This window comes from Cucumis melo, chromosome 11 (genome assembly GCF_025177605.1).
Source record: "Cucumis melo cultivar AY chromosome 11, USDA_Cmelo_AY_1.0, whole genome shotgun sequence".
NCBI lineage: Eukaryota > Viridiplantae > Streptophyta > Magnoliopsida > Cucurbitales > Cucurbitaceae > Cucumis > Cucumis melo.
The window spans coordinates 27,562,326-27,575,682 of NC_066867.1; the positions used below are offsets into that span (position 1 = coordinate 27,562,326).

General features: G+C 33.9%; 2 protein-coding genes across 4 annotated transcripts; one reads left to right on the forward strand and one right to left on the reverse strand.

The window, feature by feature from the left end:
* Positions 1–351: 351 nt before the first annotated feature.
* On the reverse strand, positions 352–9,477 carry LOC103501929 (exonuclease V, chloroplastic). Of its 3 annotated transcripts, XM_008465694.3 has the most exons (8): positions 9,328–9,476; positions 4,550–5,102; positions 4,147–4,251; positions 3,518–3,639; positions 1,935–2,084; positions 1,674–1,830; positions 1,055–1,131; positions 352–791 (listed from the first exon to the last, which is right to left on the reverse strand). In XM_008465694.3, the coding sequence occupies exons 2-8, from the start codon at positions 4,925–4,927 to the stop codon at positions 599–601; spliced, it is 1,182 nt and encodes a 393-aa protein (XP_008463916.2). In that variant the 5' UTR covers positions 4,928–5,102; positions 9,328–9,476; the 3' UTR covers positions 352–598. The 3 variants fall into 3 exon arrangements, with proteins under 3 accessions (XP_008463916.2, XP_050947681.1, XP_050947680.1); XM_051091724.1 differs by lacking the exon at positions 4,550–5,102 and having other exon boundaries at positions 9,328–9,477; XM_051091723.1 differs by lacking the exon at positions 9,328–9,476 and having other exon boundaries at positions 4,550–5,105.
* On the forward strand, positions 7,301–10,033 carry LOC103501928 (vicilin-like seed storage protein At2g28490). Its single transcript, XM_008465693.3, has 5 exons — positions 7,301–8,008; positions 8,391–8,572; positions 8,672–8,752; positions 8,838–9,236; positions 9,339–10,033. The coding sequence occupies exons 1-5, from the start codon at positions 7,567–7,569 to the stop codon at positions 9,870–9,872; spliced, it is 1,638 nt and encodes a 545-aa protein (XP_008463915.2). The 5' UTR covers positions 7,301–7,566; the 3' UTR covers positions 9,873–10,033.
* The last annotated feature ends 3,324 nt before the right edge of the window (positions 10,034–13,357 follow it).

Sequence of the window (13,357 nt, forward strand, 5' to 3'; positions counted from 1 at the left end):
GCCTACAAATGAATGTTCTCCTATATCAGATATAAGAAACATTTACACCATGGCCAAAAAGAGACCAATCTCATGCAGCACTGAAGACCATGAATACTTGATTCACGAACAGAAAATGATAGAAGGAAGAATTATTTTACAACTTATTAAGAATATAGGTTTTTATTTAAAAGAAAAAAGAAAAAAAAAGGCTAAGTTCAAGAATATATACATTTATTCCTTTTGCGATTGCTGCTCAAGCTTGTCAATGAAATGGAATTGGAATTCGGAACTTTTGTTTGAAGGTTTGGAAAAAGGAATTGAAAAATAATCATATTAACTCTTAAAACTTACCAATACAACCAGGAAGAGTTCTCCAAATTAGAACTTTATTTCACAACAACGCTTACATCTGCTTTCTAAGAGGTGCAATTTTGCACCATAAGTGTAAAAATACATACATGATGATGAATAACAAATCGATATATCTTTTGTAAATAAATCACAAGAAGCTTGCATAAAACTATAGCCTCCGAGGGGAAGAGGGTCAGAATGTAAGGAGAAACTAAACCCGGAATTTTCAAGTTGAATTACTCGGGCTTTTGAGGAGGCGTCGAGGTTAAGCATTCGCAGGGCAGTCAGAAGCAAATTGACAATGTCGACATTTCCATCGTTCCTCCTGGGGAGTACATTCAGGTTCTCGCTGTCCATGCCAGACTTGTAATTGAATCTCAAGTTGACTCTTGAGCCAACCATGATCGTATGCAAATTTATCTTCAACAATAATTGACTGATCCTTTTGTGATTCATATCTGCACCATTAACGATTAATCAAAATTTATCAGAACTGAAGTATTTCTCTGAAACAAATACAACCCAGATCGTAATGAAAAATTTAGCATAATGAAGTTTCAATTTACAAATGGCAAGAGGCACGACTGCTGGTTCGATCGAGAAGGAACGGTGGAATACAAAACAGGGTTCAGTTCAAAAACCAATATTACATATAGAACTATTGCAAATCAAGCACAACCATTGAAGAAATAAGAACGTCTTTTGTATAAAGGTAATGTACCTTAGTAAGAGTTGATTGTGAGTAGGAGGCAGCATGCTACAACAATTTATGTAGTATCTTACTACATCATCAAGAGTCTGTATAAACAAGATAATGATAATAATTATAAAAAATTACAAATACAAATTTGCACAAGATTAGCTTCTTGAAGAATTCTAATATCGTGGGAACACTGCTCTCCCAAACTTTCCAATGAAAATCTGATGTGTGGAGAGCTTGAAAGTAATTTATGCATAAATTATGTGTGTGAGACATTCAGGGAGCATCTTAGCTATTTTCACAAGACAACCACCAAACGCTACTACATGTATGGACAAGAACACCTAGAATGTTAAATTCTAAAGAGATAGCCACCATGATTTCCCTCCCCCAAATCAGAATGATCAAGAATTCCTTTCCAATTCCATATATCAACTAATGGGGACAGCAGGGAGGAAGGAGGAAAGAAATAAAGCAGCCCTTGGGCGTAGCAGCTATTTCATCGGGAGTGAATCTAGCTAGGACTAGTTTCACTAATAAGAACTCCTGACCCCATGACGTGTAGTGTAAAGTCAGTATCATTCTCTCGTCATCCTTATTAGTATTGTGAAAAAAGACAAACAGAAGTTAAAAGATCTACCTTTGCAGTGAAACCAAATGAAGTACTGCTGTCCGCAATTTCCTCAGACAAGGTGGAATGAGGATTCAAAGAAAAGAAATCAAAAAATTGTCTGATAGGGAAGCCATCAGAAGAAATAAGATTGTCCAATAAGAGTTTATAAAACATTAATTGAAGCCTGCAAAAGGAACGAAGTGTAGTTAAATCAGTATACATTGCAATCATGAGAAGAGCATAGACTGATATTCCAAAGGCTTAAAGAGAACAACCACAATAACATACTTCCCATTTCTTCTTTGTGGTACAGCAGGAATCGTATCCCGCACTCGGGTTTTTGTGTCTATCAACATCGGTATTTTAGTGGTGTTAATCTCCAACATCTGGATCTCATCAATAATACCAACAATCCATACGCCTTCCACCAATCCCATTCTGACACCAATGCAAACATAGCTTCTCTGAGATTGAGATAACTGGAAATCCAAGAAAGAGAAGTAATCCTAATAATAGCTTTAAGTCGTGTGCGCAAGAGAACGACAGCAGTTGAAAACTGAAAACCGAAAACCGAAAACCAACGGAAGGAAAAGAGAATAATCTTTTTAAATCAAATCATGGTAAGAAGTAATCTCAAAACAGAGAAACAACTGCCATATGATAGCACCAACGGATCTACATAAGAGCCAGGTGTTGTACCTGCCTCCTCAACTTATTGGTTTCTGTATTTGTTAGTTATATATATATCATAAAATTCAATACGACTAACAAAAATAGATATTGTTGTAGTGGCAGCGGTCACGCTTGGAATCCCATAATCATTGGATCAACACTTACATTCTACGCAATTAGATGAATTTTTTTATTAAATTTCAGCCCAATATATCACCAATTAATGTCCAAGGCGCCCAACATCAACAATTTATGACATGTAGCCACTCAATCTGTCATAAAAAAACGTAAATTGGTTATTGGTGCCCTATTATAAAAGGAGATTTTCTAAAAAGAAAAAAACTTACCTAACCATTTTCAACCACCATCACTTAACAAATATTTGAAAAAAACTCGGCAACAAAGTTTTAACTTTTAAATGATCAGATTTGATTAATTTCAGAGTTAAAAGGATGCACAGATATACATAACATTCAGTTGCTCACTTTCGTGATTTTACATGTTGCAACAGCTACAATAGATATAATATTTTCTAATATGAATATTGTGTAGACTCGATTGCGTAATCGAATGAGAGATCAATAGATGAATGAACGTCTTATAGCATATTTTGAGAAAGATTTATTGGATAAGTTTAGATAATAAAGTTATTCCTGATCGATTTTAAAACATGAAAACTCGTAAAGAACAATTGTATTAAATTAGTTAACGTATGAAGCTATGAGTATTTTTTTAAAGCATTTCTTTTATAGTTTGTTTATCATACAGTGTCCCTCAATAAATTTTTCGGATCTGGCACTGTATGATAGGACGTAAGAGCGAAAGCATCGATCATTTTCACACTAACACACAGACTCATTTTCTAACCTATGCAACTAATTTGAAAAGTTAGATTAGTGTCCAGAGTCAATGATGCTAAAATTGGAGCATTTTCCACTCCGTTCATAGGAATAAGGAATAGTGCAATAGTTAGAATAACGACAGTAACAGATATTAAAGAAACCTGCAAAAGAAGAACACAAAGAAAACTGATCTCATCAAACAAATCATTCCCCTATTCATCCAGGGGAATAATTAAACCAGGCAGTAGCTTTAATGTCCCCATCACAAGGCATAACCATTTATGAGTGTAAGTAGAAACTATGCGGATGGACAAATAATATTGATTGGGAGAATCGGACACAAAAATTGAGACTTACACAGGCAGTTCACGAGTCAATCCTTCAAGCACTAGCTGATGTACACCAACTATGAAATTAAGAAGCTTCAAAGCCCAAATATCTTCAAACGATTGCACCTGAACTTTGACTTTTTTAACAACCTACAGCGATTCAAAGAAAGTACAAATTTAAGGCGATAAAGAGGAGAATATTACAATTACTAATTGGTTCTGTTCAGGATGATACATCCTAACATCTAGATTCTCCAAGATTACTCAAAATTAATATTTACCACCTCTGGTATTTGAAACTCAAGAACACAATTGTACAACCTATACAATAGATCTGGTTAAAGTTATTATTTACAGGTTTTGATAACTATCCTACAAATTGAATAAAAAAGGCAGGTAAGTAGGAGAAATATAACAGAAGACTCAGTCTTTAACACGGTGATATTAAATATATGTGACAAATGGTTCAGGTAAAGATGTTGAGAATCCCAACATGAAAAAATCTAAAGAGATTCAAGACTACTATTCGTCTCATTGCTAATTGGTTTTAAAATGGAACCTAGCAGAAAAGGCTTTTTCTGTGTTAAAAGTAAGAAACAGCTATACTAAACAGCAAACACAAATGAAATCAGAGCAATCTGAAGACTAGAAATTTACCTCCGCTTCAAGCATTGCATGGCGCGCAATACCTGCTTCCATAGCTTTGGTTTTTTTCCGAACTCCAGAAAGAAGAGAAAACTCCATCTGCTTTTCACACCATTCCTGCAGATGCCATGTCAGGAGATAATTAAATTACGGGAAAAATCAAAAGTTACTTATGGAACAAAAACAACATAGGGATTTTCCCAACTTTCCCAATTCAAATAAACCAATGGGCTTCAGCTTCAGGCTCTGTTTGGAAGTGTTGAAACACATCCATAAACTGACAGAATTGCTTTTAAAAGAAACTTATACCGATAGAAACAGACCAATTTAGTTCAATATTTATTCCAATCAATTGAAATGAACGTTTAAACAGCCACAAACAAAACCAATGAGAAGCGCAACAAGAAGTCCATACCATGCGAGTAATATCAGTGACGGCCAAGGGCTTGTTCCTCTTAAACCGTTGAAGAAGCGATTCGTTGACTTTGATCTTCTTCTGGGTAATCGGGATTTTGCCGAGATCTTCGATATCTGGCTGGGAAGAATCGATGCCCCTCTTCGATAAGAGGGTAATAGAGTGAATAGACCTGGTGTTAAAGAGATTATGAGAAGAGCAAGAAGTGGAATGAATGACGGAGGATGAAGATCGAGAAGTGGTGACGGCAGCGGCTAAGGCAGCTTCGATTAGGGCCATTTCTTCGTCGCTCACAATCTCAACCGGAATATTTGGAAAGCCTTCGTGGGTATTGTCATCGTCTTTAAATGGCGGTAACCCAGAATGCGAATCCGCCATTTCTGGGGGACTTAGTAAAGATGAGATGGGGATGTGGAGCAGTTACCGTTACAATCGTCATATAGTTGAGTTTCAAAAACTTCCTTAGGAAGCCAATGGGTCGTTTGTTGATGGGAATCGAAGATTTTCTTGGGATGAATGTCTGAATTACCACATATGTTCGAGCATTTGAATCCTGCTATTTTTGGAAATTTTCTTAATATTTTTTTCATATAAAAAAAAAGTGTTCTTTTAAAAAATAAAAAAAAAATTCACAAATTACCTACACTCAATCAAATGTTATTTTTAACCATTTTCTATAAAAAAAAATTTAACATTTTTATAAATTACACAATAAATAATAATATTTATAAAAACATAGAAAAAAATTTAATTAAACTATGGATAATTAAATAAATTTTTCTATATTTTATAAATATTTTCAATAACTAACTATTTTTAAAAATATTTTTATAAAATTTAACTTTATTTATTTAAATTATATTTTAAAATAAAAGAATTCGTAAAATAAAAAAATCCAACTTAAAAAAACCAAAATATTGACATTTATAAAATAGGACAAATTTTATTAAATTCTTTTTATTTAATTTTTAATTTTTTTACTAAAATTTACGATTCTACCTATTCATATTTATATTAGTTTTTGAAAATTAAATCAATAACAAAATTATTTATCCAGAATTTATATACAAACTAGCGATATATTTCTAAATCAATCTAATATTTTTATTAAGATGACTAAACTCTTCTACCTAAAAAAAATAATAAAAAATAGGAACGATGATATGATACAAAATTACGAGAAAACAAATTTAATTTTCGAAACCAATATCAGTAACATCGATTCTAAAATAATTGTCTTTTCAAATATCCTAAGTTTTATAGACATTCGGAGATTTAGAAATGAAAGTTATAGAAACACCATGAAAAAAATACTCACAAATATCCACGATAAACTAATAAGAAAAAACTTAAGATCCGTTTGGTAACGTTCTTGTTCCTGTTTCTACTTTTCAAGAAACATAGGTGTTTGATAACGTTTCTTGTTTCTCGTTCTAAAAAAGAGTAGAAACGTTTCTCATTTAAGAAATTATTTGAAACAAAAGAAAAAAAAAAGTAGTTTTTTCTGTCTCATTTCTTAATTGCTTCTATTGGTTTCTTTTTTTCTCAATTTATTTCTATTTGTTTCTTTTTCTTTTTCTCAATTATTTTTATTTGTTTTCTTTCATTTTTCTCAATTATTTTTATTGATCTTTTTTTCTTTTTTTCAATTATTTTTATTAGTTTTTCTTTTTCCCAATTATTTTTATTGGTTTCCTTTTTCTTTTTCTCAAGTATTTTTATTTCTTTTCTTTTCCTTTTTCTCAATTATTTTTTTGGTTTCATTTTACTGATTCTCAATTATTTTTATTGGTTTCCTTTACCTTTTTCTCAATTATTTTTATTGGTTTGTTTTCCTCGGCAACCCAATCTCATCGTCTTCCTCAACAACCCAAACTCTTCCTCTTCACAGGACTGTTCCTCTTTGTTTGATCCATAGTTTTTGCTTGATTGTTCCTCTTTGTCGAATAGTTTTCGTCTTTTTTTCGTTGTGGGTTTTTCTCTAAAGCATCATAGGTAGTTAAAGATTAAATTTTGTTTTGTTTCTTTCAATTCTGAATATTGAAGACATAATAACTTACTTTAAAATTAATATTAAATTCTAAATGTCACAAATTGTTAAAATTGATGGATTAAGAAGTGAATCGACATCATCTAAGAGGAATGGTTAGGAGATTATATTGCCAACCAAATTTGGCAACATTTGAAGGATAAATATAATTTTATGTTTATGTTATTATTTTTATTCGTGCATCCATACTTCTTCGTATTAAATGAATAAACTTTTGATAATTTTATTTTTTATGTTTGATGGATAGACCTATATTTTTGTTTAATATTTAATTGAAGTAGACGTGAAAAATAAAAAATAAATCTAGAAGAAAACCAGTAAACGAGAAACAGTTATCAAACACATTTTCTTTTGTTTCTGTTTCTTTTTTTTTCAAGAAACAAGGAATAGAAACGATTATCAAACGCAATTTCTTGTTCTAAAAAAAGAAAAAACAGGAAACAAGAAACAGAGAATAAGAACGTTACCAAACAGACCCGAAGATTAAAAGCACTAAGAAAAAAGAAAATAAGAACATTATTATTAATAAAAAATGAAACTATTTATAAAATATAAAAATTAAAAAAATATATATGAATTTTACTATAGTTTAGATATCCCGTTATTTTTAAAAATATCCAAAACAATACATTAATAATTATAAAAATTTTGTTTTCATCGTGAACTTTACATCGGACGATACACCTCTTCTTGTCCTTAAGAAAAATAGGATTTTTTTGGGAAACTACAATAGATAAGTGTAAAAAATTTACATAAAGTCATCCACTCTTAGGTGGAGCGTATGCTTAAGCACATGGAAAATTCTAAAATTTATTTGTCCAGGCAACAAAAGAACAAACACAAAAATGAAACAAATGGCATACGTATTTAGCTATTCAAGCGAAAGACTCTGTCCTGGTTCTGAATGTCCCACAAAGTTCTCAACTGTGTCTAAGTTAAAACCCGCCAGCAAAACGTATAAACTTGCATGAATGACACGTGTCATCCTCAATCTTCTGATCTCCATCTTCATAAAGCCTCACAAACGTCACTCATTGCCACCAACAAAAGAAAAAAGATAGAAAGAAAGAAAGAAAGAAACAGAGAAGCAAAGATGGGGAAGAAAGAAGCCCTTTTGATACTGTTGATTGTTGCGGTTTTGGGAAATGCAATTGGGATCAAGGAGGAAGAAGAAGAAGAATGGTGGAGAGAGAGAGAAGAAGAGAGAGAGTTTGGAAGGAAAGAAAGGTTTCTAATGGTGGACTCGAAGAAAGTGATAGAGACAGAAGCAGGAGAAATGAGGGTTATGAGAGGTCCAGCTTCGAGAATTCTTGACAGGCCCATGCATATTGGCTTCATCACCATGGAACCTAAATCCTTGTTTGTCCCTCAGTATTTGGACTCCACCTTGATTCTCTTCGTCCGTAGAGGTAATTCACTCCTCTTTCTCAACTCTTTCTTGCTTACACACATCCATAATATCGCTATTACAACTCCAAAAGCTCACTAGCATAGTGAACAAATTAGTGGTTTTCAATATTAATGGAAGGAATGACATGAATTGCAGGCTAGGATGGGATTTTGAATTGCTTAAAATCACTTACATAGTGATCAAAATTTTGAAATAACCATATCTTGAATGATTTTGAACAAGACAAAAGTGATAATATGATTTTATCCCCAAATAGGATCAAATGCAGGACCCATGTTATATTAATTCATATTGTTAACATGCAATTAGTTTACGGAAGCTAGAATGTGAACGAAACGGGAGACAATTGAAAGGAATGCGGAATGTTTAAATGATTGCAGGGGATGTGAAAGTGGGATTGATTTACAAAGACGAGTTAGCAGAGAGGAGGATGAAGGGTGGGGACGTGTTCCGCATACCAGCCGGTTCAGTATTTTACATGGTGAATGTAGGGGAAGGACAAAGACTTGAGATTATTTGCAGCATTGATAAATCTGAGAGTTTGAGTTATGGTACTTTCCAGGTAAATTACTCAGTTTGGTGATGATGGGTTGGAATGAAGTACAAATTTGATATTCCAAATGGAAATTTGATTCTTGTTTCTCTGTGTTAATAATGGCAGTCCTTCTTCGTAGCTGGAGGAAAGTATCCTGGGTCAGTTCTTGCCGGATTCGACCAGGATACATTAGCTACAGCATTTAATGTGAGAGATTCGACTAAAATCCCTAATCTGCCTCTCTAATTTCCAAATATCAATGAGGTTTCTCACAATTCAGTGTACTCCACAGGTTTCTTATACAGAATTGAGGAGGATTTTATCAAGACAACGACAGGGTCCAATCGTTTACGTCTCAGACACTGAATCGCCTAGGGTTTGGAGCAAGTTTCTGCAAGTGAACGATGAAGCCAGACTAAGTAAAGTAGCTGATATCGATGAAGATGGTGAAAAATCGGAGAAAAATAAGCCATGGTCGTGGAGGAAGCTCGTGGAGTCGATCTTTAGAAACGGAAATCGGGACAAAAGTAAAAAAATAACAAGAACGGGAAAATCCCCCGATTCGTACAATCTCTACGACAAAGACCCAGACTTCAGTAACGCCTACGGATGGAGCGTTGCCCTAGACGAAACCGAGTACCATCCTCTACGTCACTCCGGAATCGGAGTTTATCTAGTCAATCTCACAGCGGTAAATCTAGTTTATCAAATCCCTAATTCTGCTATCAATTAAATCAATTAGTTCATATACCTTCTACAATGTGCGAATCACTACGAATTACCTCGAATACAGGGATCAATGATGGCACCGCACGTGAATCCAACGGCATCGGAGTACGGAATCGTCCTCAGAGGCACGGGTACAATACAGATCGTGTATCCAAACGGAACCTCCGCGATGAACGCGGAAGTAACCGAAGGAGACGTGTTCTGGATTCCCAGATACTTCCCATTCTGTCAAATCGCATCTCGAACAGGCCCGTTCGAGTTCTTTGGATTCACGACGTCAGCGCGGAAGAATCGGCCCCAGTTCTTGGCGGGAGCGAGTTCGATTTTCCACACCTTGAGAAGCATGGAGATGGCGACGGCTTTTGACATAACAGAGGATGATATGGAGAGGTTGCTGGGGGCGCAGTATGAGGCGATAATTCTGCCGTCGGCGGAGATAGCGCCTCCGCACAAGGAGGAAGAGAAGAGGAGGAGGAAAGAAGAAGAGAGGAGGGAAGCGGAATGGGAAAGGGAAAGGGAAAGGGAAAGGGAAAGAGAAAGGAGAGTGGATGAAATGGTTCGAAGCTTCGGAAGGAATTTGGTTATGGGATTTGCTTAGTTTAGAGTTGAAATGGCGGGAAAGAAATAAACTATAATTTGCATTGCTTTTTTACTTTTTCATCTTTTGTTTTTAAGCTTTGCTTCGTTTTGGTTTTGGTTTAGGGTTTGTTCATGAGAGGTTTGAGAATTTGTGAATAAAACCCATAACTTTTTACTCCACTTTTTATTGTTCTTTTTCTTCTTTGTGTAGCATTCCCATATCCATATCAATTTTGTTTTGTTTTTTATTACTTCGATTTATTATTTCCCTATTTTTATTAGTAGTATTTTATATTATATGAGATTTAACTTTCTTTTTTTATCCTAAACCTTGGGAAAATATATTATATTCTGAAGTTTTAATTTAACAATTAACATTCTGGAAAAAAAAATAAAACAAAAAATTTTGAAATCTGTTTTATAACTTCAGAAAAGAGTTCAAACAAAATTGAATTTTTTATAACTTCATTCAAACAGACCCTCAAGGTTCTTAAAAGGGGGGAAAAAGGCACAAACACAAAATTCATGGGGCTGTTCGAAATTAATTTTAGATTTACATCCTATGTCTAATAAAATTTATTTTCAGTTTTTATATGTTATCAAAATTTTGAGGAAAAATAAAAGAATCGTTTATACATGTTTTGAGAAAAATATAATAGCCATCTATGTTTTGCTATTTTCTCTTCCAGATAAAATGGTTATTAGGGTAGTGTTTACTAGTAAAATAGTTATTAGGATAATGTTTTATTATTTTCCCTTCAAATCAAAATAGTTATTTTACTATTTTCTCTTCGTAAAATTATCAAATGCCTTATAAAGTTAACTCCCTCCTCATGTCATGGTTTGGTCTAATCTTTCTTTTTGCTTGACTTTTTAGATTCATCCATTTCCTCGAAGATATATTACTCAAAATATCATCATATTGGTGAGATATCATATCATGTTACTTGTTAGTTTGTGATGTCCCAGCATGCTTTTTACCTTATTTGTCAACAAGAGCCTTCAAAGTCTGTTAATGAACAAATTTTAACATTGATAGATTGACATCACATATGACTGACGTTAATCTATATATGTAATGAAACTATGGTTAATCATTTTATAATTGTGTTTTCACGGTGAGCAAAAGAAGTCATAATAGTTATTAAAACAAACTTATCTCATTTTTGTACTCTAATTGAAACAACAAGAATTCTATCACCAAGCTATGTGATTTCAGTTAAAATGTATGTAGTTTATCAATGATATAATCTTATTATTAACTCTTTGTTATCAAAATATTAAATGACAGTAGTTATGAAAAGTTTTTACTTCTTTATTTATTATGTTTGATCAACTATATGTACCAAATATGCTTTAAAAAAAAGGTACCATAAACAATGAAATGTACAAATGACGACATAATTAATTAACATGAGAGATGAAATGATTTCTACTGTGATATCAACAAATTACAATAAAACATAGACTTTATGTTTAAACAAGTGAGACAAGGAGGTTCTTACTTAGTAACAATTTGATTTTCTAGGATTTTATTAATAGTTAAATTCATAACACTAATTTCATTTGCAATTTTATATATTTTATTGTCCACTTTTCATCGATATTTTTTAAAGTCCAAGTCAAAACTTGTAAACTAAACTAACATGTGTTTATATAAATAATTATTTTTATCTTTAAAATTTGCTAAAATTTGAACTCAACTTATCCATAAGCCTCCAACGTCATTATCGAAACGATCCTTAAACGGTAAAATTCACCTTTGATATTTCAAAGTTATTTGAAAGTATATTTTAAATAATGCTGTTGAACAGGAAATTTTGACCAATTAAATCACGTCACAGCAAAATTGAGATAATTATAATTTGATTGGATTTGGATAGTCAAGTTTTCTCATATCCAACCTAGTTCAAGCCCCTAAAAAAATTGGGCCAAAGAAATAATGGACCCGAGCTTGCACAAATAAGTAGGCCGAGTTCGAGCCCACCGAGCAAATGGATCCAAGCCCAAACCCACCGAGCAAATGGGTCTGAGCCCAAGCATGTGAAGAAAACAGGCCCAAACTCAAGCCCAACAAGCAGATAGGTCCAAGCCCAAACCTAACAAGCAGATGGGCCCAGGCCTAAGCCCGCCCAACAAGCAAATGGGCCCAAGCCCACCTAAAGCCCATTGAGATTCTCTATAAATAGAGACATTCTCATTCATTTTGAGGGGTCTTTTGATTGAAAAGAAGAATCAAAGCTCTGAAGAATTGAAGACAAAAACTTCTAAAGACTCTCAAGACGTGCAAGTTATCATCAACCTCGAAATCATCCTTCTGAAAGATCGAAGACTTGGAAGATCAAACTTTCCTTGAATTCCAGAAGATTGAAGCTCGAATTGACTTGTAATTACAACTTCTTGAAGATCTAAGACCACGAAGTTCTAAATTTTATTTTTCGTATTCGAGAGAAAGAATCAAAGGAGTAAATATTAGAGATTGTATCCACAATACATAAATCAATACAAAGTTCGATTCCACGAATTAAATTTCTCCTGAAATCTCGTGTGAAACAATTTGGCATGCCCGGTGGGATGATCTCTACCTTTCATCTCTTTCTCTTTTTGAAGAACATCCAAAGAAAATCATGACATCTCAAGGCAACACTTCCAAAGCTCTCAGCGACATCGGCAAGCGACCAAACACTCATAGCCGCTCAAGGGAGATTCAATCATTTGAAGATACGCATCCTTTTGAAGTTGCAAAGAATATTTGGGAGCAAATCTCCAAGCCACCAAAAAGTGGAATTGTAATCAAAGAAAATCCTGCGATTGACGAACACTACTCGTCCTCTAAACCCTCAAGTGAGGAAATGCCTCACCCAAATATAATGTCGGTTATGGTAACTAACGTGGATACAAGTGAAAATAGAATGGCAGAGCTTGAAAAGAAGGTGAACATGCTCATGAAGGTGGTGGAAGAAAGGGATTATGAGATTGCATTTTTAAAGAATCACATTGAAAGTCGTGATACTGCTGAATCAAGTCATAAACATACTGTCAAGAATACTGATAAAGGGAAGGCAGTTATGCAAGAAAGTCAACCACAAAATTCGACCTCAATTGCATCGTTGTCTGTTCAACAATTACAGGAGATGATTGCAAACTCCATCAAAACTCAATATGGTGGATCTGCTCAAACTTTCTCCTTGTAATCCAAACCATATACGAAGAGGATCGACAATCTCAGAATGCCGAATGGATACCAACCTCCCAAGTTCCAACAGTTTGATGGAAAAGGCAACCCAAAACAACATGTTGCTCACTTCATCGAAACATGTGAAACTTCTGGTATGCGAGGAGATTTATTGGTCAAACGGTTGGTTCGAACTCTCAAAGGAAATGCCTTCGACTGGTACATCGATCTGGAGCCTGAATCCATTGATAATTGAGAGCAACTTGAGAGGGACTTTCTCAACCGTTTCTACAGCACCCGACGTATCGTCAGCATGATGGAGTTGACAA

Bases quoted from the DNA above. Each gene is read 5' to 3' on its own strand.
- LOC103501928 (XM_008465693.3), top strand. From the start codon at position 7,567: ATGAATGACACGTGTCATCCTCAATCTTCTGATCTCCATCTTCATAAA. The intron at 8,573-8,671 runs GTAAATTACTCA...TAATAATGGCAG, and splicing joins TGAGTTATGGTACTTTCCAG to TCCTTCTTCGTAGCTGGAGG. The intron at 9,237-9,338 runs GTAAATCTAGTT...CCTCGAATACAG, and splicing joins ATCTAGTCAATCTCACAGCG to GGATCAATGATGGCACCGCA.
- LOC103501929 (XM_008465694.3), bottom strand. From the start codon at position 4,927: ATGGCGGATTCGCATTCTGGGTTACCGCCATTTAAAGACGATGACAAT. The intron at 3,640-4,146 runs GTAAATTTCTAG...GAATCGCTGTAG, and splicing joins ATGCAATGCTTGAAGCGGAG to GTTGTTAAAAAAGTCAAAGT. The intron at 1,132-1,673 runs GTAGATCTTTTA...TTGTTTATACAG, and splicing joins CATTTGGTTTCACTGCAAAG to ACTCTTGATGATGTAGTAAG.